The sequence below is a fragment of the Osmerus eperlanus genome, chromosome 7 (assembly GCF_963692335.1).
Source record: "Osmerus eperlanus chromosome 7, fOsmEpe2.1, whole genome shotgun sequence".
Taxonomy (NCBI): Eukaryota; Metazoa; Chordata; class Actinopteri; order Osmeriformes; family Osmeridae; genus Osmerus; species Osmerus eperlanus.
The window spans coordinates 8117262-8142325 of record NC_085024.1 but is presented as its reverse complement, the minus strand read 5'-3'; the positions used below and the strand labels follow the sequence as shown (position 1 = coordinate 8142325).

At 40.2% G+C, this 25064-nt stretch overlaps 1 protein-coding gene across 5 annotated transcripts in view; it reads left to right on the top strand.

Moving 5' to 3' along the window:
• The window catches only part of LOC134022944 (CUB and sushi domain-containing protein 3-like), a 403505-nt gene that overhangs the window by 251140 nt on the left and 127301 nt on the right, over positions 1 to 25064 (top strand). For all 5 annotated transcript variants that reach the window (XR_009930720.1, XM_062464691.1, XM_062464690.1 and 2 more), the window contains 5 exons: positions 3203 to 3391; positions 4215 to 4392; positions 4811 to 4956; positions 5349 to 5429; positions 5848 to 5961. Coding sequence is in view for 4 of the 5 variants with exons in the window: in XM_062464691.1 (XP_062320675.1) it covers positions 3203 to 3391; positions 4215 to 4392; positions 4811 to 4956; positions 5349 to 5429; positions 5848 to 5961 (708 nt within the window). In the remaining variant the exon portion in view is untranslated. The remainder of the gene's footprint in view (positions 1 to 3202; positions 3392 to 4214; positions 4393 to 4810; positions 4957 to 5348; positions 5430 to 5847; positions 5962 to 25064) is intronic.

Below are 25064 nucleotides of genomic sequence, written 5' to 3'. Positions count from 1 at the left end.
GAACTATTTTCCACAAGTCTGCGTTTTTTTGACATGCCGCACTGCATGCTGGGTACTCAAGAGCGCTGACAGCTGATTATCTAGCTGTGCACCGACTGCGTGATATGACGAGATGCTAGTGACGTGCTACGGTCTTTGAGTCTCCTGCATTAACAAGTTCTGCTCGATTAGCAAGCTATTTTTACTAATGTTTTGTTAGCCATTGATAATGCAAGCTAGCTAAAAAGAATGTTAGTTAGCTTGGTTAAACTGGTTTTCATAGCAACAGAAATCAACAAATCAGACCAGTCGAACTTTATTCAGAAATGGGGGGTGGCGGGAACATTAAAAGTGTAGGTACAGTAAAAGTGAAATGGAACGCGTCTTTCTGCCTTGAAGCTGCGTGCGCATCATCATCAAGACCCCATCTATATATAAAGATAACATCCAAGCTAACAATTTCGCCAAATCTGACTGCAGCTTTGTATACCATATGTACTGTGTTATGGTTGTTTGAGTTAAACAACTTGCTAACTGAATTAAATGTCTTAATAATGGGACACGCGAACGTTTGCTGATAACACACGCCGCCCCGATAACGTGAAATGATCAATAAGATCAATACTAATGGGAGACGAATGCCGGAGCTAAAATGTATGCTTCAAACAACGAGACAGAAGATAACAACTAGATCGACTACACACAATAAAGGCAAATTGCTTGTTGTGATCACTTTTGAGCAGTTTAGCTCTACCTTAGATAGTTAGAGATGAAGCGCGAACGTTAGCTGCGCTGCTGCATGCATCGAACACATGACGTTCCAGCAACTTCATTCCGTGTGTTCAATATGCTTCTTCATATTTGTTGTATTTCCTCCCTTCGATGAAATAGACTTTTTACACGCGTTACAAGTGGCGTTGTTGTCATTTTGTCGTGTGAAATACAACCAAACTTTAGAACGCTTCTTCCTAGTTGCCATGTTTGCTGCAGTCTGTCTGAATAGACTATAAAAGTTCGCACATGCGCAACGGCACAGAGAATCGTTAACAGAATCGTTAAGGAATTTTGCTAATGATTCCAAGGAATCGATTCACTGGGAACCGGTTCTAAACAAAAACCGGTTCTCGATTACCCATCCCTAGTCCTAGGACTGCAGTCCTGAAACTGCGGTCCTGAAACTGCAGCTCTCTGGTTCTGCAGGTACATACTCCAGGCTCCAGCTGGAACTAAGCAAGATGGCCAGTAGCGACACCAGTTGATAAAAACGCATTACGCAGTATTTCACACAGACATAAAGCTAGGGATGTAAAAAAATCTCTTAAATTAGGCAGCGGCATTAAGAGCTTCATTTGTAAGACAACAGGGTTATGTTCAATGAAAAACTGTGAGTAATTGGACAAAAAGAGATTGACCTGTTCAGTTGGCTCAAAGTGCAATAAAAATATTTTTTTCAAAAGCTGAAGGGATTTCCTGGTTTTATTTATTTGTTAGAATAAGTATAACTCAATGTTTTAACAAATTGAAAAAGCTGAATAATCATTCAAAGCCTACTGATTAATCAGTGAAAAAATAGATGATTAGTCAACTAATCGTTCTAATAATAATTAGATTAGTTGATTATCAAAATAATCGTTTGTTGCAGCCCTACCCTTGATTAAGATGTCAGTGAAACACACAAATACAGATTAATGGAACTATAGATAGTGCATAGTGCCCGTGATAAAATTGGTGATGTACCTATATTTCTACGATCACAATTGAAATTCTCTGTCATTGCTGAAGAACTTGTTCAACCTCCACATCATCTATTCTAGTCACTTATGCACGTCATACAAGCAATTTATCATAATTTTAAACAAATTGCCAATGCTGTGGTACATTCATGCAAATAATTATGTATCCTTCATTTGTTTGCAGTTTCCTACATTTTCAATTGCTTATGTTATGTTGACCAAATGTCCACCACAAAAATCTAGACATGTAGTTCATAAAAGAAGGCATTACATGCACAATGGTTGAGCCAGTTGTCATAATTGTGAGCTTAATTCACCATACAGCGCTTTCATGTACAGTTATTTCGACCAAGGAGGCTAAAGTGGTAGGAATAGTGTCCGTGATGCAGCTGGTGATTATAATGTATAGTTGATTTGGTGTTAAGAATTTGTGCACATTTGCAATGTGCAGGCAGTTTTGAAATCAGTAAAAAGATTACCTTATGTAACAAAATGCAATGATCCATACTGATAGTATATCAATTTGTATTGCCATTCTGCATTTCATCCATAAAGAAACCCCTTTGAAAGCAGCTGATTTGATGTTATGCCAGCAGTCAGCATTAACCTGGCCATATCGGTTGTAAAAGCAATTTCGCTTCAAAATTATGAAACAGAATTTTCCTATTTTCCTTACTACTAACTCCGGTGCTTTAAGCACTTAGTTTCATTTCGTTGCGAATGCCTTTGTTCATCACATTAGTTCATGAACTAAACAAAATTAATTGAAGTTATCATACAGCCTCTGATACAGCCTCCTACTGCATGCACTAGTGAAGCGTATGGTGCAAGCTTAACATGGCTGAAAAAGATCCGTTATGAAACTGGCAGCTAATTATTTTTTGGAAATGTCAAAATGCTTATCCAAACAACGTCAATCGTGGCACTGCACTCCATTGGATTATAAAAAGGACACCTGAAAAATATGAACTTTGCAGAGTGCCCGGTTCTCGAGATAATTGTGGGAAACTCGCTGCCCTAAAATCCCATTCAAAATACAGATACGCAGATGCACAGATACACAGAGATTCCTGACATTATTAGGACATTATCTTGACTTCTGTCACAACATGTCACAACAACAGAGAGAAACATGGATCATGGCATTTTGCTTCCTTTGTTTGGGCATTCTGAATGTTCAGGATATATTTGTTACCAAAACATTTGTACTCCTTTTTTCACCTTTTTGGCGTCAAACTGAGGAACCTATAAGCAGAACCAGAAACTGAATCAGAATAATATTCAAACGATACCCAACCCTAGTGAACAACAAAATACACATGCACTTCCCATATAGTGAGGTAGTTAATATGCACATAATTCCAATTGTGAGGTTAATTCATGTAAATAGTACACACACACTTCCAGACCCCCTAAAAAACAAATGAACAAAAGGAGTTCTTTCTGCCTGCGCCTCTCTCTCACGGCTGTTCTTCCTGTTTTGTCCCCAGCCTACGAGCTCCAGAGGTGCCCTGATCCTCGGCCGTTCCGCAACGGCATTGTGATTGGCAGAGACTTCAGTGTGGGCATGACCATTTCCTTCGAGTGTCTGCCAGGGTACACACTGCTGGGCGAAACCTCGCTTACCTGTCAGCACGGAGTCAGTCGGAACTGGAATTACCCGGTGCCACACTGCGATGGTAAAACAATAATTATCCTCAAAGAGGCGACGTGTCCTGACGACGTGTCATTATAGAATCGAGAATGTCATTGTAAGACTAGGAGTAACTATGCATACAAATGTAGGATTATTGTATACTAAGTGAGGGATTGACCATCTAATGTGCCTAATGTACCAATTTGTCAAGGCAGTCTGGCCAGGTGGCAACCTGATCCTAGATTAGTGTTGATGGGCTGCCTTAAAACAACTAAATGCTTTCTTTGTCAGAGAAACTGATCCTTAGAGTCACTTTCTTTCATTTGTAAATGGGATTGGTTCTGGTCTCTTTTACACTATATTTACATTTATAGTAGTGTGGGCGTTGTGTTTGATAGCTTCTGGGTTCGCAAACCTGAGGCTATGCTTAGCCTTGACTGTCAGTTCAAAGTCGGATTTTATAGACACTGATCAATTATGACAAGGGAGTTTATTATTAAAATCACTCCTTGTTAACAAATTCACGACATGCAATAACAGCCCAATTGAAATGTCTCTGGAGAGTTTTTGTAATACACCACAATATATATTGTAGAAGTATGGACACTTACAAAGTAAGGCATGGTTATGGTTGGTTTACAACAGTTTGCCAGTAGAGCTAGTTTTATTACTAGTGGTATTTCAAGGGCGGCAGACACTTTCATGGCATCTTTTCTAGATTTGGGGTAAATTCTACTTTCCACTCCAGTCATTCAAAATGACAGCTGAACTACGTACTCAATACCTGAAAAATTATGAACTTCAGCCACTTATTTTGACATAATCCCTGGTTGTATCTCCTTTCCTCTTGTCCTCCTCTCGTCTAGCTCTGTGTGGAGGAAACGTTACGTCTATGAATGGCACCATCTATTCCCCAGGACATCCAGCAGACTACCCCAACTTTCAGGACTGCCTGTGGAGTGTAAGGGTGCCTCCAGGCTACGGGATCTACATTAACTTCACCATCATCAACACTGAGCCTATATATGACTACATCACTGTTTGGTAAGATTCTCTATTTTCCGTTTCTGGTAAGAGCATTTAATCCAGGTGCATTTAGACCCCCACCTAAAACCCCAAGTAGCCCAGTTATAAAATGAAAAAGGTTTGCCAGAGAGGAAATCCCACTCACTGGCCTCAACAATGGCTTTGCCAATAATAACCCTCCTATTAGGGTCCCTGAGGAGGGTATAGGATCATAGATCACAGAAGATCATTAGGACTACTTGTACTGTTCCCCACTTTCATGTGCTACGTGGTAACCTGGTCTGTGAAATGTTTATTCTTTGGTTGTTTCCTTTGGAAATACCAATATTTGACACTAACAGTGAAGAAATAAAGCTATATTTTTGTGCTCCATTTCCAAAAGTTTCATAAGTTCCCTTTTTTTCTTTGTCTTCTGTGCTTGGTCTTGTCTCAACAGGGATGGTCCAGACCAAGGCTCACCTCAGATTGGCCAATTCAGTGGAAGCTCCACCCAGGATGGAGTCTACACGACCGCCAATCAAATCCTCATTAAGTTCCACAGCGATTTTAGCAATAGCGGCTTTTTCATCCTCAGTTACCATGGTGTGTGTCCTCAGAAGAAGTGCTCTAGATTTAGTGACTGTTACTCATTACACGTGTTGCTCTTTGACTTCTGTGTCTCCAGATTTGGAAAAATATAGATTGAATTTGATCGTTCCATTGTGTTTGATGAACTAGAACTAGCCGCCCCTCCCCAAACACCACATGAGATTGTTTTTAATCGTCTCCGGTTTTAAATAATCAATTTAATTTATGCACTACGCAATTTAAAAAGTCAATTAAAAAGTTAATTTGTTAAATATCTATGATCTCAAGTGAACTACCATTTATTTTTTGATGATCATGTTCTGTGATAGCTGACAATTTATTGCCTATTGTGGATGCAGCTATTCAAACTGGCTTGAGTTAACGTCCATGTTTGGTTTTATCTTCAGTCTACCAGCTAAGGGTCTGCCAGGCACCCCCGTCTGTAGCCAATGCGGATGTCCTCACCGATGATGACAAGTTTGAAATAGGTTAACCACATTTATGTACTGTTTTATGCATTTGTTAATTGGTTGGTTTGGGACTTGCCTGTCTTTTATGAAAATATTTGTATTGTATTGATTTAGTTTAGCTGACGCTTTTATATAAAGTGAAGTGATTAATTGTCAGGCATTTGTTTATTTATCTATTCTTTTATTGACATGTTGTTTAGCACGTTATGACTAGCTGGAGAAATGCACAGAAGGAATTTTCCAGGTTATCAGAACACCAAGTTTTCCATACGGGCAGACATACATCCAACTCTGTGTGGATTTCTTTTAAATATCTGCATCACACCCCCACTTGTCTGGCTTCATTATATAGTGTCTTGTTGATGACCTCAGTGTAATTGTGGTTGAGGCCAACAAACCTGAGTGCTAACAACAAGCTACTATGCTTAATCCACAGGGGACATCATCAGGTACTCCTGTCTGCCAGGGTTCACCTTACTGGGCAGTGAGATCCTGACCTGCAGGCTGGGCGAGAGGCTACAGATGGACAGGCCCCCACCTGTCTGCCATGGTTGGTTTCACACCTACCACTAGTGTTATTTGGCGGCCTGTTTTAATTTTAGTTTTCGTCTAGTCTTTGTGTCAAGCTGTCATTTGAGTTTTTATTAATTTTAGTCATGTTCATACTCTTTTTAGTCTAGTCAAGTTTCAGTTGACAAAAAATCTGAGCATTTTAGTCTTATTTTATTCAGACTTATGCATGTCTATTTTCATCTAGTTTTAGTCGACGAAAACTGATGACATTTAGTCTAGTTTAAGTCAATTAAAATTGTATTTTAGTCTCTTTTTAATCAAAACAGAAGTAGTGTAAGCAGTAGTCTCGGGAGGCATGTTAATGCCAAAACCATGTATTGGTCTAGAATAAGGTATTCAAAGTCATGTTGTTGATGCCAAATTCAGTTCAGTGTGATTGCTATGTGAATGACAAAACTTGTTACAGTATTTTGCCAACAAGGGATGCTTAGTACACATGCAGTCAGTCAGGTAGGAACTAAGAACCCACTTTACACTCTCTCATCCAAACAATTACACACGCACACACACAGTACACACACTAGTCACACATGGTAACCCACTTTACACTCTCTCACAAACAAACACACACACGGTAGTCACACACGTTTGTCTCAGACTCTCAGTCGGTTTCAGCTCCAGTGGCTAACGTTTAAAGCTAACGTCTAAAGCTAATGTTAAATTGAGACATATTAAGCACAGCCTCATGAGTTAGCTAATAATAATAATGCGACTAAACGAGATGAAATAACGGTATAACATTTCGTCTAGTTTTTATTTTGTAAACTACATTTCATCTCGTTTTTATTCGTCAAAAATATTGCATTATACATTTAATTATAGTCATCGTCACATGACCAGCATTTACGTTGCGTCTCGTCTCGTTTTCGTCACTTTATAAAGGTTCATTGATGACGATATTTAGTCATAATTTTCGTTGACAAAAGCAACACCGCTACCACGTCTGCATCACACACTCCAGTCTGGACCACAGACAGAGAATAAGACCAACATCTTAACAACCGTAACTTTAACATGACATGCCTGAAAGATTTCGATTGTAGTTAGTTTGTTTTAATTAATACTATACTTTGTAAAACATTCTGTACACATTATTTTCAGGGGCATCCTTCCAAGATTATATATTGTTATGTGTAGTACAACCCCAATTCCAGTTGGGGTTCCCAAAAGTTGGGACGTGTAAAATAAAAAATAGAATACAATGATTTGCAAATCTCATAAACCCATATGTTATTCACAATAGAACATAAAAAACATATACAATGTTTAAACTGATGAGATGTACCATTTTAAGGAAAAAATACGGTTATTTAGAATTTGATGGCAGCAACACATCTCGAAAAAGTTGGGACAAGGCCATGTTTACCACTCTGTAGCATCCCCTCTTCTTTTAATAACAGTCTGTATCTGTCTGGGAACTGAGGAGACCACTTGCTGGAGTTGTGGGAGAGCAATGTTGTACCTTTTGTGTCTGATACAGGGTTCTTTCTGCTCAACGGTCCTGGGTCTTCTTTGTCATATTTTTCGTTTCATGATCCACAAAATGTCTTCAACTGGTGGTCTGGTGAGGTCTGGACTGCAGGCAGGCCAGTTCAGTACTCAAACTATTTTACTATGAAGTCTTGCTGTTGTGACAGACGCAGTTTGTGGTTTAGCATTGTCTTGCTGAAATATGCAAGGCCTTCCCTGAAAATGTCGGATGGAAGCAAATGTTCCTCTAAAACCCATACCTGTCAGCATTGATGGTTCCTTTCCAGATGCGCAAGCGCCCATTCTATAGGCACTAATGCACCCCCATACCATAAGAAATGCAGGCTTTTGAACTGAGCGCTGATAACAAACCGGATGGTTTCTCTCCTCTAGTCCGTAGGACGCAGTTTTCCCACTTTGCCTCAGTCCATTTTAAATGAGCTTTAGGCCAGAGAAGATGGCAGTGTTTCTGGATCATGTTAACAAATGGCTTCTTCTTTGCAAGATTAGAGCTTAAGCCTGCATTTGTGAAGGGCAAGGCAAACTGTGTGCATAGACAAGGAGTTCTGGAGGTGTTTCTGAGCCCATGCAATGATTTCCGTCACAGAATCATGCCTATTTTTTTATGCAGTGCCGTCTGAGTGCCTGGGGCCGGTTGCACAAAGCACCTTAAGTTAAGATTTTCCTTAAAGTCAGAGTTAAGGTTTCCTTAAAATGTAATCGGTTGCACAAAGCACCCTTAAGTATTTTCCTTAAGGTTTCCTTAAATGTTCCCTTAAGTATTTAAGGTTTTCTCCTTAACTTCGTCTTATACTTAAGGAATCCCTTAAAGTTCGTTAAAGCGTTGCACGAAAGACCTTAGCAACCAAACTAAGGAAGAAAAATTAAGGTACCTCTAGTTCATTTTTAATCCGCAACATGGCCGAGTTTATGGATATAAAAACATAGGGCTATGTGAACTTTAACTACACTTCAAGAAGAATTATATTCGATAACTGAATGAGCTACTTTGTTAGATATCTTCTTACTTTGACACTTTTCGTGTCCGAGGGTGAGGGTTCGCTGGGCTGCAACACCGGACAGTCGTTGCGTTTGCAACGTTACTTGCATCATTATTTTCGATGATTTCATCATCTGGCTCACTGAAGAGGGTTTTAGTGTTTTACTTCACAGTCATGCCCCTAACAATAATATCATGAATTAGGCATAAACTAATGACTCGCTACCTTTCCAATTGACCACCGCTCTCTCCTCCGCCAGTAATCCCAATCATAGTAGGTGAGTCGCTACCAATGATGTTTGCTACCATCACTGCCTCATCTGAAAGTGGTTTTGGAGGTGGACCACCACCTGAAAATGTATTCCAAACAAAATGTATTTTATGTAAATGTAGTTGTTTTATAGCACTCTGTATAGGCTACTGTGCTGCTGCAGTCTAAACATGAAGGCTATTTACGGGTCGGCTAGTCTACCTCGACTAGCTACTGTAACAATAAATGTTACAAAACGTTACTGTGTAGCAACTACAGTAAGCTACACCTACAAGTAAAGTTGATCTCACCAGTTTTGTTGGACTCCCTCCTGAAATGCGTGATCTCTTTTTTGGACATTACAGTTAAGTTATCATATTTTTTTTGAATTTCTGAAATTGACCGTTTGATCAAACTTCGTGAGTTTATGTTGGTTGCTATTTCCTCCCACATTCGTAGTTTTTTGTGGGCTGTTATGTGCGGATCGAATTTACTTTTCAGTATGTGTTTTCTTTTGCTATATTCCTGTAGAAGTACAATCTTTTCCTCCTCTGACCAATTCGGTTTTCTTGCCTTTTTTTCTTCCATTTTTAGCTCTACTGTAGCTCTTGTAAGGTGATGTAGGCCTACTAACGATAAAACTGAACAGACGCGGTCACCGTGGAAACGGTCGAATTTTACTGCTGTGAAATCACGTTTAATGTAGTAAATCCCTTAACGTTTCACCTTAGCTAAGGAAACCATTTAAGGGATTCTGTGCAACCCCCTTAAGTAAATCCCTTAGCTAAGGAGAAATCTACCCTTAAGTGTCATACTTAAGGAAAAAACTTAAGGTGCTTTGTGCAACCGGCCCCTGAAGATCACAGGCATGCAGTATTTATTTTCCCCCTTGTCCCTTACACATAGATTTCTCCAGATTCTCAGAATAATTTTATTATATTTTGTACTGTAGATTATGAGATATTCAAAGTCTTTGCAATTTTACATTGAGGAACACTATTGGTGGCCAAGCAGTGAAGCTGCAAAGCCACCTTGGATGTTTCTACCTTTTCTTATTAGGATTCCTATTGTTATTGTTAGTTTAGGTTGGAGGATCGTAAGGCCGGAGACGCTTGGTGTTTGTCCCCGGCTTGGGAAACCCAATTCAATTCTGGTTAGATGTTCAGGGAGATAATTGACTCGTTAATATCTGACTCCAATTTTAGAAATGTGCACAAGTGCGTTACCTGTAACCTTGAGCGCTAAACAGTTAATGACATGAAACTCTGGCGTAGGTAAAAATCGTCTGCTTGATCAGAGCATCGACCCTAAAGTATGCGTGTTCACTAATCAGTCGTTTATCATTACTATAATATGGATATAACCATAGTAGACCTAGTATGTAAACCAATCACTCAGAGGCTCCGGTAAATTCTTTCGGAGCGTGGAGATCCACCGTAAGTGACTCAGAGGCCTTAAGTTAAAACCTACTTCAAAAGTCTATGTTTATAATCAGTATTAGCCGCATCAACCAGACTAGATCAAAGTTTTCACCGCCGTAGCGTGATAGATACGTTTCAAGGAGAACAAGTAACTTCAAATGCACAATAATAGTTTATTATCTAAGATAATCAATATAATGATAATGAAATATCATCAAATACAAAACATACCTTCAGAGCAATGGTTAACAAAGGTATTCACAACGAAGACTAGGCGCCTAACGCACCGGAGCTGTATCGTAAACAGAACTCAAACTGAGTGGTAAAAACTTCTTCCTATATACTCCCAAACCTGACTAAAATGGGGACACCGGTCATATGACTGAAAAGTTGTCTAATGCATACAAATTCAAATTGGATCATTAATCAAGGCTGCAGTAGACCAAGTAGTGCCCTTGCAAGACAAGGGAATATGTTAAACACATGTTGGTCTGCTGCAAGCACAAACTCTGTAAACCCTGTAAATGTACATGTTACAGGAATACAATTATTTCTAGAATGTAATACATAAAATAAGAAACAAAATCATATCAAACATGACATTAAAAACTGTTTCAAACAATATTTACAAGAACACAACTTTTAATGATAATTTCAGTCTTCCTCGGTCCACCTTCCTCTTCAACTGTTGAGACCACCTTTCCAGAGGTGTGTCATTAAGGTGTGATTGTCATTTTAGCATTCATGAAAATCAACGATGTTCCAGACGAGTGTCTGGGTGACCAGTGAGAAAAAGGGGCTGCCAAAACAGCCCTACATTAGTTTTATTATTATTTTAGTACCATGGGAGTCAATGGCAGCCCCTAGAACCATATGGTAACATTTTGTGAAATTTGGCACACTCATTAAGGACAGTCCCTTCTTTATGCACACCAAGTTTCATGTCTCCCATTAGACCACTTCAGCACCAGGATATTTGATTTTCAAAACGATACGGTCCGGTACAGCCAATCAAAATCGTCAACCAAACAGGAAATTGGGTCAAATCTCAGCAAATCTTTGAGATATCAACACCAAACTTGGTATGTCACGTGGAAGACATTACAACATGTTCCCATGTGCAAAGGCAATTTAATATATTCAAAAATGATTGAAATAAAGGAAATCTAATTTATCGCAAAAAACTGACTTGAAATTGACTGTAAGATGAAAAGTAGATTTATTGTGAATATTTGAAATATGCATGCTTGGCTAATTGCTAGGGATATTTCCAATGAAATGTCTCCCCTTGCTCCTCAGCGCGCGCGCTCCACATTCTCACACACTCAACCTTTCTCTTGACACACGCGCAAGCTTGGCGAGACGCACACACAACATTTCAGGAGATTGTGGGCTGACCAAGCCCCTACTCATTCCTTGGCTTGAAGCGAAGGCCCTTGTGGATCTTGATGGTATTACATTTCAGATTTGATATCCCATTGGTAAGTCTGCAGCATGATTTTTTCTATACAGTGACAATTTGTGAAGAATATAAATGTTTCAATGGTTCGCAATGTTTGGAGGAATCCACCATTGCTGCTTGCAGCTATATTTATTGTTAGTATTATTAGGATTCCTCCGTCAGGAGGAAACCTATTGTTATTGTTAGTTTTATTATTAGGATTCCTCCGTAAGGAGGAAACCTATTGTTCCTCCGGTAGGAGAACTGTGAAAGAAAATTCTAGTGGCACTGTGTAGATCTGAACAGTCAAGAATGGCGGTTTCAATACAATTTATTTAGTTTGTACAAATTAAGAATTAACAGAGTACTCTTATCAGTCATGACCTGAAGGACATACTACAGGTCGTTCGGTAGAGTGATAGAGAACGTTCATAAAACACTGCCTTATATTGAACTGAGAACAGAGGATCTTCTAGGTGTTCAATCAATCAATATAGCGGTCTCTGTGATTGGCCAGCACTACTCAGTGACAGTTTGACTCCACACCAAGTGTCCCACAGATCTTTGATGTCACAGCTCCCTCTCTAAATGAGGATAGTAAAGATACCTTTAATGAAACACAAACAGAACACAGGACACAATCTCCTTGGCCAAAAGGTCAGAGCAACTGTGTCAACTAACTAATCTAAAACATATCCCTTTAGGCCACGGGAACTCAAGAATCCCCCAACCTCCGTGCCTCTGGCTTCTTAGTTAGGTATCATAAATACCTTAAGACAATCTGACTTATTTCCTTACAGAGCAAAGTATCCTACAGAGCCTCAGCCTCTTACACTTCACTGTCTATATGAAACACATAATTTACATTGTAACTATGTCCTAAAATTCTATGACAAGAACCCTGATGTTATTGGTGGTATTATTATTGTTGTCCTCTGGGAGTCAATGGCAGCCCCTAGACCAGTACCTTAAAAAGCTGTGAAATTTGGCATGTTGAAACTGCAGACCATTACTAACTACCATACCAAACATGGGCCACGTGAGACAATCAAAATCGGCAGCAAAGCAACCAAACAGGAAGTTGGATCATATCTCAGCAAATCTTTGAGATATCAACACCAAACTTGGTATGTCACAAGGAAGACACTACAACATGTTACCATGTGCAAAGGCAACTTCATATCTCCAAAAATGATTGATATAAAGCAAATCGAATTTATCGCTAACGCTAAAATAATGCTTTACACATCGCCGGTCAAAAACTAATGCTCTGATTCAATCATAAGTTCATATGAAGTCTCTTGAGAATGTTTAGTTCACAAATCTGAAATATGCATGCTTGGCTAATTTCTAGGGCTTTTTCCCCAAATCCTCTCTCCCTCTGCTCCTCACCGCGCGTGCTCAAAATTTCCACACACACACACAAGGGGACAGAACCCTTGACACACGCGCGAGCTTGGGGAGACACACACACATTTGAAGGTTTTTGTAAAGGGTGGGCTGACCAAGCACCCACCTTCACTCCTTGGCCTAGTAGCCATTATAGACTAGTAGTCATTCTGTGGATAGTTTAGCCACAGCTAATTCTACTGTTAAAAGAAACAGAAGGTCTTCTTCTTCAGAACTATAAAGTTGAATCAACCAAACACACCTTGGTCATTTTATCGTCTTCTTTGGCACAATTAAACTAAAGACTAAACTTTTAAGAAAGCATGACCAAAGCAATTTGGTGAGGGAGGGTTCCTCCTTAAGGCCGAATTATACTACTGCGTTTTCACGGACACAGGGAACGCCCTCTCCGATGAGGAACGCCCTCTCTGTGCCCTCTCCGAGCCCCTCTCTGTGCACCTCCTGATTTTCCTGAGTATCCGTCCATCCTTTCCGTCATTTTACGGATACCCCTTGGCTGTGATTGGTCCGTATTAAGAACCACTGCGTCAGGGGCGGGGTTGCCGTGACCAACAAGACAAACAGAATCCTTTGACCGCCATTGCTGTAAGTTTTTACAATTCATATTTCAGCTAAACAGTACATGTAAATCAGAATCTGAATTCAAATGTGACGAGAAATGGGCAGTGTAGTTGCTGAAAATGTGCTTATTTTAATGATGAAACGGCTAATTTGTAAATTTGCTCCGACTTTTCGATAACCTAGCTAGCATCGCAGTGCAGCGCCACCTACTCTTCTGGCGGTGAATTGTTTTCAGCACCCACAGACTTCGGAGTACTATAAATTCAACGAATCCGTCCAACTCCGTCCGTCTGTGTGTCCGTAACGGAGTCGGAGTAGTATAAATCGGCCTTTAGACTGTTGTAATGTTAGAACCATGTTCTAATGGTTGTTGAAATCATTGATCTGCATGTCAGTTTAGGCAGTGGTAGTTGTTGTGTTGATTTTTTCTATACAGTGACAATTTGTGAAGAATATACATTTTTCAATGGTTCCCAATGTTTGGAGGAATCCACCATTGCTGCTTACAGCTATATATATTGGGCGTGCTTTGACTTAGGCAAGGGCACAACCTTTGTTCTCTCTCATATATTTATTCTTTTTTATTTATTTTCGCCCCCCTAAGGATCCCTCAATATTTGGACTACATAGCCAACGCCGGTGTCAAAAGGTTTGTCTTGTATGGGATTGCGTTGCTTGTATTTTTATTTACGTTCTGTTGCACGGTTTAAGTTGAAATAAAGTTTTTGTGTCAAAGTGCCTTTTGTCACCAAAGGGAATCAGTGCAAGCCTAACGTCAAACCGTCAGCACATGTTAGCAACGACGCATAAATACGATGTGCATAGATGTAGTAAGACTGTTGCGCACAGTCCTGGCAGCATCATCCATTTAAGTAATTCAAGACTTGCAAGTACAGTAAGTAATTTCACATTAAACTAGAGAGGGTACAATTTCTGGTGAAATTGTAGGGTGTGCTTGCTTGTGTCGGTTGCACAGGGGGGTCCGTTTTTTTATGACATTTTTACAACTGATATTTCTGTATATTTTATATAAAAATGCATACTTGTTATTTATAAAGATTACATAGATTTAAAATATTTTTTTTTGCTGCTCATTTACAACTGAAAATACGAGTGAAGTGTAGAATGAAATAGATGTCTTCTCATTTCCCCTGCAAGAGGCAGCCTCATTGTTGAATCAAAACGAATAAATTTGGCAGACTGGTGTAAAAATTTACCTAATCTCTATGACTTAAACGTCCTTTTAAGTTTTTCCCTTCTCGTGATATTTTAAGGCATTTAGCCTACTCATATTGCATTCATTCATGAATAAAGAACCCCCTTTGAAGATTATTCTACAACGTTACCGGCAGTAGAAGATGGAATCGCGATTCAAACAGTACCATCTGCTAACTGAAAATATGCCCCCAAAAACGTAAATAAGCTTGACATTTATTTAGTGGAAAATCGCTTTCATAAAAAGCTCACTGGTAGCGATCATTGTCAGTAACAACGCCAAGTGCGATATAGCCCTGTGTGGAGAAGCTGCCCCGGTAAATTGTACAGTACAGTAGACTACTGCTGTGTTCGTCTTGGTAGCGATTGCGTTGGTTGAATTTGATTTAACGTTCCGTTGTACGGTTTAGCCTGAAATTACTTATTTTCATGAACAGATTGACAAAGTTTAGGCTGTGGCAATGAAGTTAAGGTTAGTAGTTAGATAGACTTTTGATTTAAGTAAGGGGAGTGCCGAACATGTTCTGTCGCCGTTTGACTTCCTACAGCTGTGTAGGTTAGATGTTTTTGTAGTGTCTCGCATAGGCTACAGCCTTGCAGTGAGCAACACTGGTTTGAAACCACAGGTAATGATAATTTCACCCACAAATCGTTTACTTGTAATGTAATGTCATAATAAATCCTACAACGAAAATGTATTTGTGAGGAATGTTTATTTTAACGATTGAAAACAGATGCATCATAGACCACTGTAGTATGTGTTGCCCGGGCAACAGAGGCTAATGTCATGATGCTAATACTTCAGTGACATAGTAGACTACTGTTTCCGAAAGTAGATGTACTTCCTTAATAAAATCAGCTTATATTGTACATTACACGTCACAATTGTGTGTCATATCACAAAGTAAAATGAGTAAATAGTTATCACCCTGGCCTCTTTGCTTGTGGCGTTTCTGCAGCTGCCTTGCAGTAAAGCAGTTAGCTTAGCTATCTCCCAGAAGTTAACGAGCTGCTAAACTAATGTTCTGCTAGAGGTAGTCACGCGAGTTTTCGTGTCGTTAGTGACGTAGTGACGTTAGTAACATCAGTGACTGTGGCTAGCAAATTAGCCACCGTTAGCTTCACTTTTCGCCACAAAAACTTAACTTAAGCCCAAACCATGCAACGGAACGTAAATTCCAATAGAAGCAACGCAATCGCTACCAAGACGAACCTTTTGACACCGCCGTTGTGTATGTAGGCCAAATATTGACTGAGTTTTAGGGGGGCGAAAATAAACAATAATAATAAATAATATATATGTGAGAGAACAAAGGTTGTGCTCTCGCCGAAGGCTTGAGCACACCCAATAATATATATGTGAGAGAACAAAGGTTGTGCCCTTGCCGAAGGCAAATGAAGGATTCAAAGTCTTTGTGTCTATTCCAATATGTAATGATGGTATCCAATGACACAAATCTGTGTTCTAGAAAGAGTGGTCTGGAGTCGCAGAGGTCCGATAATATCAGCTTTAATGCAGCAGTTGGAAATCAACAAGTACAGAGCTCTGGGGTTGTCTAAGTTTCCCTACCCGCAACAGAGTTTGGGCTGGTTCACGAAGTCCAACTGGCTATCTGTCCCTCCCCAGCATATATTTATACAGTGCAATTGAAACACACAAGTATTAAAAAAGGGTTGAGCTTGTTCTCTCGTGCATCAGGGAGTTGTTCTTGCCTACGCGTCCCACCTGCTCGGGTGCCGTCTCCACCCGGTTTCAAGGTTGTTTCTGAAAATGAAGAGATAGAGACACAAAGAACAGCCTGCTTCCCACACCCAGTGTGAGACCCAATGTTTAAGCCTGAGCACACTTTTAAGTTCATAACTTTAATAAGCACAATGCATAACTTTAATAAGCACAACATATTCTTTAATCCCTCTTTTGATCTCTGAAAACACCAGAGATCAATCAACATAGCCCGGACCAACCACCGCCTCCTCGTCCTGGTCAGCCAGCAACGGCATTTGGAACCCCTTCGTCGGGTTCTCCTCAGCCGAGACAATGATCCTGTTACACAGGGACCTGATACATGGGATACAGCAACAATCATGTTGATATAGCACACTCTTAAGTAAAATAGCGGAAACCTTCTTAGTCCAGTACAATTCTAGTGTGGTCAAGCAGTATCACTCTTGGCCTAGTCGTAACCCTCTTTTCTGGACTCTCACATTCGTAGCAATAGCAAAAGGTTCACTGGCCCTTCTCCACCAACTCCTGCAACGTACGACTGGATTCTGGAGCAGCACAACACATGCTCCAGTGGTACCACGTACTTCCTTTCCCCAGCACCCTTAGGGCGTGCGAGGTTCTCTCGATGACCTTGAATGGTCCTGTCCATAAATGTACAACAGGCTTCCCAGAACATCTGATGATGTATTGGGGCAGGTGGGACAGGGTCTTCAAGGGGAAGGGGGGGGCCAGACCACTCCTAGGTCTGATGGGGCATAGGGGCAGATGGGGCAGGGTCTCCAGGGGAATGGGGCCTTAGAACAGGGGTTAGGTAGTCAGACCCGCCGGTCTGACTCTTCCTGAAGCAGAAAAGAGTTACAGTCCCAGCATCACCTTATCTCCCATGATCAAGCAGTAACTGAGTCAAATGAGATGCGAACAGTAAGGTGTGACAACAAACCCAAATTAAAAAAATATCCCATTACCGATTACACAATGTTGACATACAAATCAACAATAATGATGAGACTATGCAGCGTTATGGCCAAGTGGTGTGGACACACTGGACACAGTGGGAAAACCCTAATGATGTTATAGGGGAAAACCCACCGTCACTCCACAGAGTGGACATTCGACATCCATGTATCCACGGCAGACCTGGACATGCTCACAGGCCCCCTTCACCACATGCATACAACTTTAGCCAAGCTTTTAGAATTGTAATAAAATAAAATAAATTCGAAACAAATAGAAAAACCAGTAATAAGACAGGATATTTTAAAGTTTTCATAAGATCCCTCCTTTCATTGATAACTTTAATCAATACCCAATCTCCTCGTTTGACTCCTCCACTCTTTGGTTTACTGCTTCACCTGGAACAGAATTTAGCAGAAGACATCTCTTTTCTCGTGAGCATTAGGTTTAAGTTGTGTAATTATGATCTTCTATAATTCAATTCAAATGTTGTTAATGCATCTGGTACAGGACTGGGAAAGATTTCAATCCACTGTAAACATATCTATAATTACCAGGCAGTATTGACCCTTCAGTTTTCTTATTGTTGAGCAAACACATGTAACAGCATCTAATAAGACAATACATCATCACTTTGTTCCCTTCTTTAGAAAATCAACTGTTAGTCTAATTTCTTTCACTTCAAAAAACCTTTTCTGTCTTTTAAAACAGTTAAGTTTAAGACCAATATTGTTTTAGATTCTCTATTTTACCAAATCACACCTCTTTTTATCAAAGATATGATAAAAGCAATTTTCATTATGCCAAACCAGAATCTGTATGCTTCTTAAATGAAATATAGACCAAATAATGTTCTTAATGCAGCTATTAACCAAACATTTATCCCAAATATATTTTCTATAAAGGTCAGATAGGTAGAACTTCATAACTCGTTTTGCTGCAGTTCAAAACGAGCCAATTAGCTCAAACCATCATAACCACAATTTATCAGACTTGATGAGTCTTCCCAAATTATTTCAGAACTGAATGTTATAATAATCCTCTTCATGCACTAATACCATTTATCAATACAACATTATCACAGCCTAACTGTTTATCCCAAACAGTATGCCAGGCTTTGATAAAACTCTCAAATAAAACTTAAAACCAAATTACAATTAAACTCCAAATAAAAGTACATTTAGTTATTTTCTCTTTCTCATTTTTAACCAAATTATATCTAATACCTTTATCAAAACTCTTAAAAACCCTAGATTTGACTATTTTGACTTAAAATGTTATCCCATATACCATCAAAGTATATTCATAGTTTCCTCTTCAAAACATCAGTGTTTAAACCAATCATCTCTTCACATCCACAAAACGTTCTTGTTTTATTTCATAACCTTCCATGATCCTCTCTAAACCAATCCTTTATGTAACTTTCCAATTGCTTCCTCATAATTTTTCACATACATTTCCTCAAACCATTCTTTGACCAACACAGCTGGTTTGCTCTAGTATAACTCTTCCAATTGTATTAGAACCAATTTATAAACCAGGGGTTCAATTTCTGCATTTTTACTGAATACCATCACACATCACAGATTTTCCGCCCATAAATCCAAGTTCTGGTCGGAAAGGCTTAAAAAAAAAACCTCCCTGTTTGGCTAGGAATTATAACAAATGTTGATCACGCATTTGTTAACCACCAAACTTGGGATTCATCTAAACGAACACATCTATCAGCATTAATACTCACATAATTATGCAGAACTATACCCTCTGGGATCACCTTTGTAAGATCTCAAGTAACAGGACTCTTTTAGCCCCCACCTTTCTCCAACTCTCCTCGGGATTTCTGTAACTTCTTGGTCAAAGAAAAAAGCACGAGATTGATAAAAGTGAGTGATTTCAAAATTTAAAAACTTGTTAGACTTTGCACCGAAGGCAATTATGGTCCTTGGAGGACACCTACTGGATCTTTTTATTTTTTATTTTATTTTTTAAAGAACGACAGATCTGTTTAAAATACCGTTCAGCTCAACCCGACTCCACACAAATATTACTTTTTCACAGATATGTTTAAAATACCGTTCAACTCAACCCGACTCCACACAAATATTACTTTTTCACATCAATTCAATTCTGTAACCCTCTGGTACCGGAGAGGACAAAGAAAAGACACACCACACTCCTCTCTATTTTTATTAAACTCAATCTGACTCCACACAAATAGACAGTGAAAAAGACAAAGACAACGAGTTTAGGGACTCTAACCCCTGGAAAGGACTCTAACCTCCCCTTGGACAAGGACAACGAGTTTAGGGACTCTAACCCCTGGAAAGGACTCTAACCTCCCCTTGGACAAGGACAACGAGTTTAGGGACTCTAACCCCTGGAAAGGACTCTAACCTCCCCTTGGACAAGGACAACGAGTTTAGGGACTCTAACCCCTGGAAAGGACTCTAACCTCCCCTTGGACAAGGACAACGAGTTTAGGGACTCTAACCCCTGGAAAGGACTCTAACCTCCCCTTGGACAAGGACAAAACACAAAAACGGTTGATTTCCCACCACTGTTGGTTTGACTAGGTACGATGAAACATAGTAATCGTCTAAATTTGGTTCTCAGTTCCGAATAGCAGTACTTTGAATTAACAGGTGTCTGCTTACCTTTTTTTATGTTGAGGCCTCTGACGATTACGTCTGTCTCCTCGCACCGGTGTATGGGTCTCTCCCCCGATCCGTCGGTCGGGCCGGAACCCTCTGGACTCCCTCTTTTCAGCGTCGGGGTCACCAGTTGAAGGATTCAAAATCTATGTGTCTATTCCAATATGTAATGATGGTATCCAATGACACAAATCTGTGTTCTAGAAAGAGTGGTCTGGAGTCGCAGAGGTCCGATAATATCAGCTTTAATGCAGCAGTTGGAAATCAACAAGTACAGAGCTCTGGGGTTGTCTAAGTTTCCCTACCCGCAACAGAGTTTGGGCTGGTTCACGAAGTCCAACTGGCTATCTGTCCCTCCCCAGCATATATTTATACAGTGCAATTGAAACACACAAGTATTAAAAAAGGGTTGAGCTTGTTCTCTCGTGCATCAGGGAGTTGTTCTTGCCTACGCGTCCCACCTGCTCGGGTGCCGTCTCCACCCGGTTTCAAGGTTGTTTCTGAAAATGAAGAGATAGAGACACAAAGAACAGCCTGCTTCCCACACCCAGTGTGAGACCCAATGTTTAAGCCTGAGCACACTTCTAAGTTCATAACTTTAATAAGCACAATGCATAACTTTAATAAGCACAACATATTCTTTACAAAGCACACCCAATAATATATATGTGAGAGAACAAATAATACAATAATGTATTTAAACTCAAGCTTGTGTGGGTGTGTCGCTGTCTTCAATGCCACAGCCTAAACTTGATGTCAAAAGAAACTTTTTTCATTTCCGGCCCATTCAAACAATCCCATTAAGGCTTAAATTTGCAGCTCGTGGCATAATTTACCAAGGTCGGCTTCTCCACCGTGCAGGGCTCTAGTCTAAGATTAAATGGTTGTATTTGGCATTGTTACTGAAAATGATCGCTTCCAGCAAACTTCTTTTGAATTAGCCATTTCCACCTAAATGAATGTCAAGCTTATTTACGTTTTTTGGGGGCATATTTTCAGTTAGCAGATGGTACTGTTTCAATCGCGATTCCATCTAATACTGCCGGTGACAACGTTGTTACTTAGAATAGCTTGTTTCAAGGGGGTTCAGCTTGTTTCAAGGGGGTACAGCTTGTTTCAAAGGTGGTTCTTAATGAATGAATGCAATATGAGTGGGCTCAAGGGTGTAACCATGGTTTAGACATTGGGGGGGTCCAAATGAATACCCTTGCCCATATATATATTTTTTTGTTACGTGCATTGCCTAAAATTCTATATTTATATATGAAAATTCGCACATTTAGAACATAGTTTCGAGGACTACATTGCCATTTGAATTCACATCTAAAGGAATAGTGAAATTTTTCCGAGACAGTGACTGCCTGCATTGTGACCAAATGTCATTTTATCAGAAAAACAGCGACTCATGCTTTTATGAGGCTACTCGTTTTATTTGCTTTTTAGGTAACCTCAAATCCTCCATTACTCTACCTCCTCTCCAACAAGTTAACTAACGTTACTTTCTTTGCGCTCAACTGACTGACGAAAAAGTGTTAGGTAACCATGACAACGCAGAACGACACAAGGTGGATTCAAACGAAATCACCGAAGTGTACAATAAGGAGGGGGGATTAACACACTTATGTTTTTCTTAACAAACGGAAATAAATTGAAAAATAAGACATTGACATGGTTCATAAAAGGAGAACATATATTTTCGGATGTATATAGGGGGGAACACATTGGTATTTTCTCAATATGGGGGAGGACACGACCCCCTCAAGTTTAAAGTGTGACGTCATAAAGAACTGACAACTGTTTCTCACCGAGTCAATTTTTACACTGTTTAACACTTTCCTGCCTGAATATGCATACTTTTTCAAATAATATACCTGAACTGTTTATACCATTTTGAAGACTACAAGTAGGGCTTTGTAATGATATAAATATTTGTATGATTATGTAAGGCAAATTATCCTTAATCAAGACGATTTCACTGAGCCATTTTGACAGAAATCTTCTCCGTCTGCAATACTTTTTTTTAGAAAACCTAATCTTTAAATTCAGTGTCTGAACAGGACTGGGTGTGCAGGCACACATGATTATTTTCTCCTCCATCTTGAAACTGAAACCTAGATCCTAGGTTAGAAATGTTGACAATGACCAACGGTTGCTACGTTACAAGAAACAGGGAACCAATCCGATTGGCCAACGCTCTTCATCACTATATCTAACGAGAGAGCTAGAAACACTGTTCAAACTTTTTTCTGTTTCTACATCTTTCCATCTTTAATACTTTTCAGAATCAGAATGGGTTTTATTCGCCAATAAACTTCACACAGACAAGGAATTTACTGTGGCAGGAAGGTGCACACATTAAACATACAGTTAGGTCCATAAATATTTGGACATTGACACAATTTTCATCATTTTGGCTCTGTATACCACCACAATGGATTTGAAATGAAACAATCAAGATGTGCTTTAAGTGCAGACTTTCAGCTTTAATTTCAGTTTCGTTAGGCTGAAAAATCAAAACAAACCTATCAGAGAGATAGCAAAAACATTAGGTGTGTCCAAATCAACTGTTTGGTACATTCTTAACCCTCGTGCTGCCTTCGGGTCACATGACCCAAAGGTTCATAACGAACCATCGTTGTGTTTACCCAATTTTACCCAATACAAAAACAAATAAAAATAATTTTCTTTTAACCTTCGCAATGTGGGGGGTCTGAGACAGCCCAACGGTTAAAAGAAAATGCTTCACTTTGTTTTTGTATGCGGTAAAGTTGTCGCAATACGACGGTGGGTCACAATGACTGATGGGTCAGAATGACCCGAAGATAACACAAGGGTTAAAAAGAAAGAACGCACTGGTGAGCTCAGCAACACCAAAAGACCCGGAAGACCACGGAAAACAACTGTGGTGGATGACAGAAGAATTCTTTCCCTGGTGAAGAAAAACCCCTTCCCAACAGTTGGCCAGATCAAGAACACTCTCCAGGAGGTAGGCGTATCTGTGTCAAAGTCAAAAATTAAGAGAAGACTTCACCAGAGTAAATACAGAGGGTTCACCACAAGATGTAAACCATTGGTGAGTCTCAAAAACAGGAAGACCATATTAGAGTTTGCCAAAAAACATCTAAAAGACCCTGTACAGTTCTGGAACAACATCCTATGGACAGATGAGACCAATATCAACTTGTACCAGAATGATGGGAAGAGAAGAGTATGGAGAAGGGAAGGAACTGCTCATGATCCAAAGCATACCACCTCATCAGTGAAGCATGGTGGAGGTAGTGTTATGGCGTGGGCATGTATGGCTGCCAATGGAACTGGTTCCCTTGTATTTATCGATGATGTGACTGCTGACAAAAGCAGTAGGATGAATTCTGAAGTGTTTCTGGCAATATTATCTGCTCAGATTCAGCCAAATGCTTCAGAACTCATAGGACGGCGCTTCACAGTGCAGATGGACAATGACCCGAAGCATACTGCGAAAGCAACCAAAGAGTTTTTTAAGGCAAAGAAGTGGAATGTTCTGCAATGGCCAAGTCAATCACCTGACCTAAATCCAATTGAGCATGCATTTCACTTGCTAAAGACAAAACTGAAGGGAAAATGCCCCAAGAACAAGCAGGAACTGAAGACAGTTGCAGTAGAGGCCTGGCAGAGCATCACCAGGGACGAAACCCAGCATCTGGTGATGTCTATGGGTTCCAGACTTCAGGCTGTCATTGACTGCAAAGGATTTGCAACCAAGTATTAAAAGTGACAATTAGATTTATGATTATGTTAGGTTGTCCAATTATTTTTGGTCCCTTAAAAAGGGGGGGGCCACATATAAAATGTGTTGTAATTCCTACACCGTTCACCTGATTTGGATGTAAATACCCTGAAATTAAAGCTGAAAGTCTGCACTTAAAGCACATCTTGATTGTTTCATTTCAAATCCATTGTGGTGGTATACAGAGCCAAAATGATGAAAATTGTGTCAATGTCCAAATATTTATGGACCTAACTGTATAAGAATCTTAAATGTACAATTGTGTACAAGTCTAACTAATACTAAGGGGCTAAAAATGTAAAAGATTTAGAATGAAATAAAATATAAAATGGCTATAGTACAAATAGGGCAACATGCAATATGGCAAAGTGTCTTGTGCAGATAAAGTGATAAGTGGTCAAGTCAGTGTGAATCCTTGGCCTTGTTGAAGAGGCTAGCAGCAGATGGGAAGAAACTGTTTGTGTGGCATGAGGCTTTGGTCCTGATGGACCGCAGCCTTCTGCCGGAGGGGAGTGGCTGAAACAGTGTGTCCAGGCTGGGAGGAGTCAGCCACAATCTTCCTTGCTCGCCTCAGGCTCCTCGAGGTGTGCAGGCCCTCGAGGGTAGGCAGATTGCAGCCGATCACCTTCTCAGCAGCGCGGATGATACGCTGCAGCCTGCTCTTGTCCTTGGCAGTGGTAAAAGTGTACCAGATGGTGATGGAGGAGGTGAGGATGGCCTCAATGATGGCTGTGTAGAAGTGCACCATCATTATCTTTGGCAGGTTGAATTTCTTCAGCTGCCATAGGAAGTAAATCCTCTGTTGTGCTTTCTTGGTGAGGGACCTAATGTTCAGTTCCCACTTGATGTCCTGGGAGAGGATAGTGCCCAGGAAGCAGAAGGACTCCACAGTGTTACGCACCGCTTCTACCTTGGCCTGTAGTGGCTTTAACATGCTCCTGCCGATTGTATACCCCAGGTAGCTTGCTTCCGACAGAGCCAGACTGCACTTCTTGGGGTTGGCGGTTAGTGCCGCCTGTCGTAAAGCTCCTAACACCGTCCGGAGGTGCTCCATGTGTTTGGCCCAGGTCCCTGACTGGATCACAACGTCATCAAGGTAGGCGGCAGCAAACTCCCTGTGTGGCCTCAGCACAACGTCCATTAACCGCTGGAAGGTCGCAGGCGCCCCATGTAAGCCGAAGGGTAGCATCCTGTATTGCCAGTGGCCACTGTGTG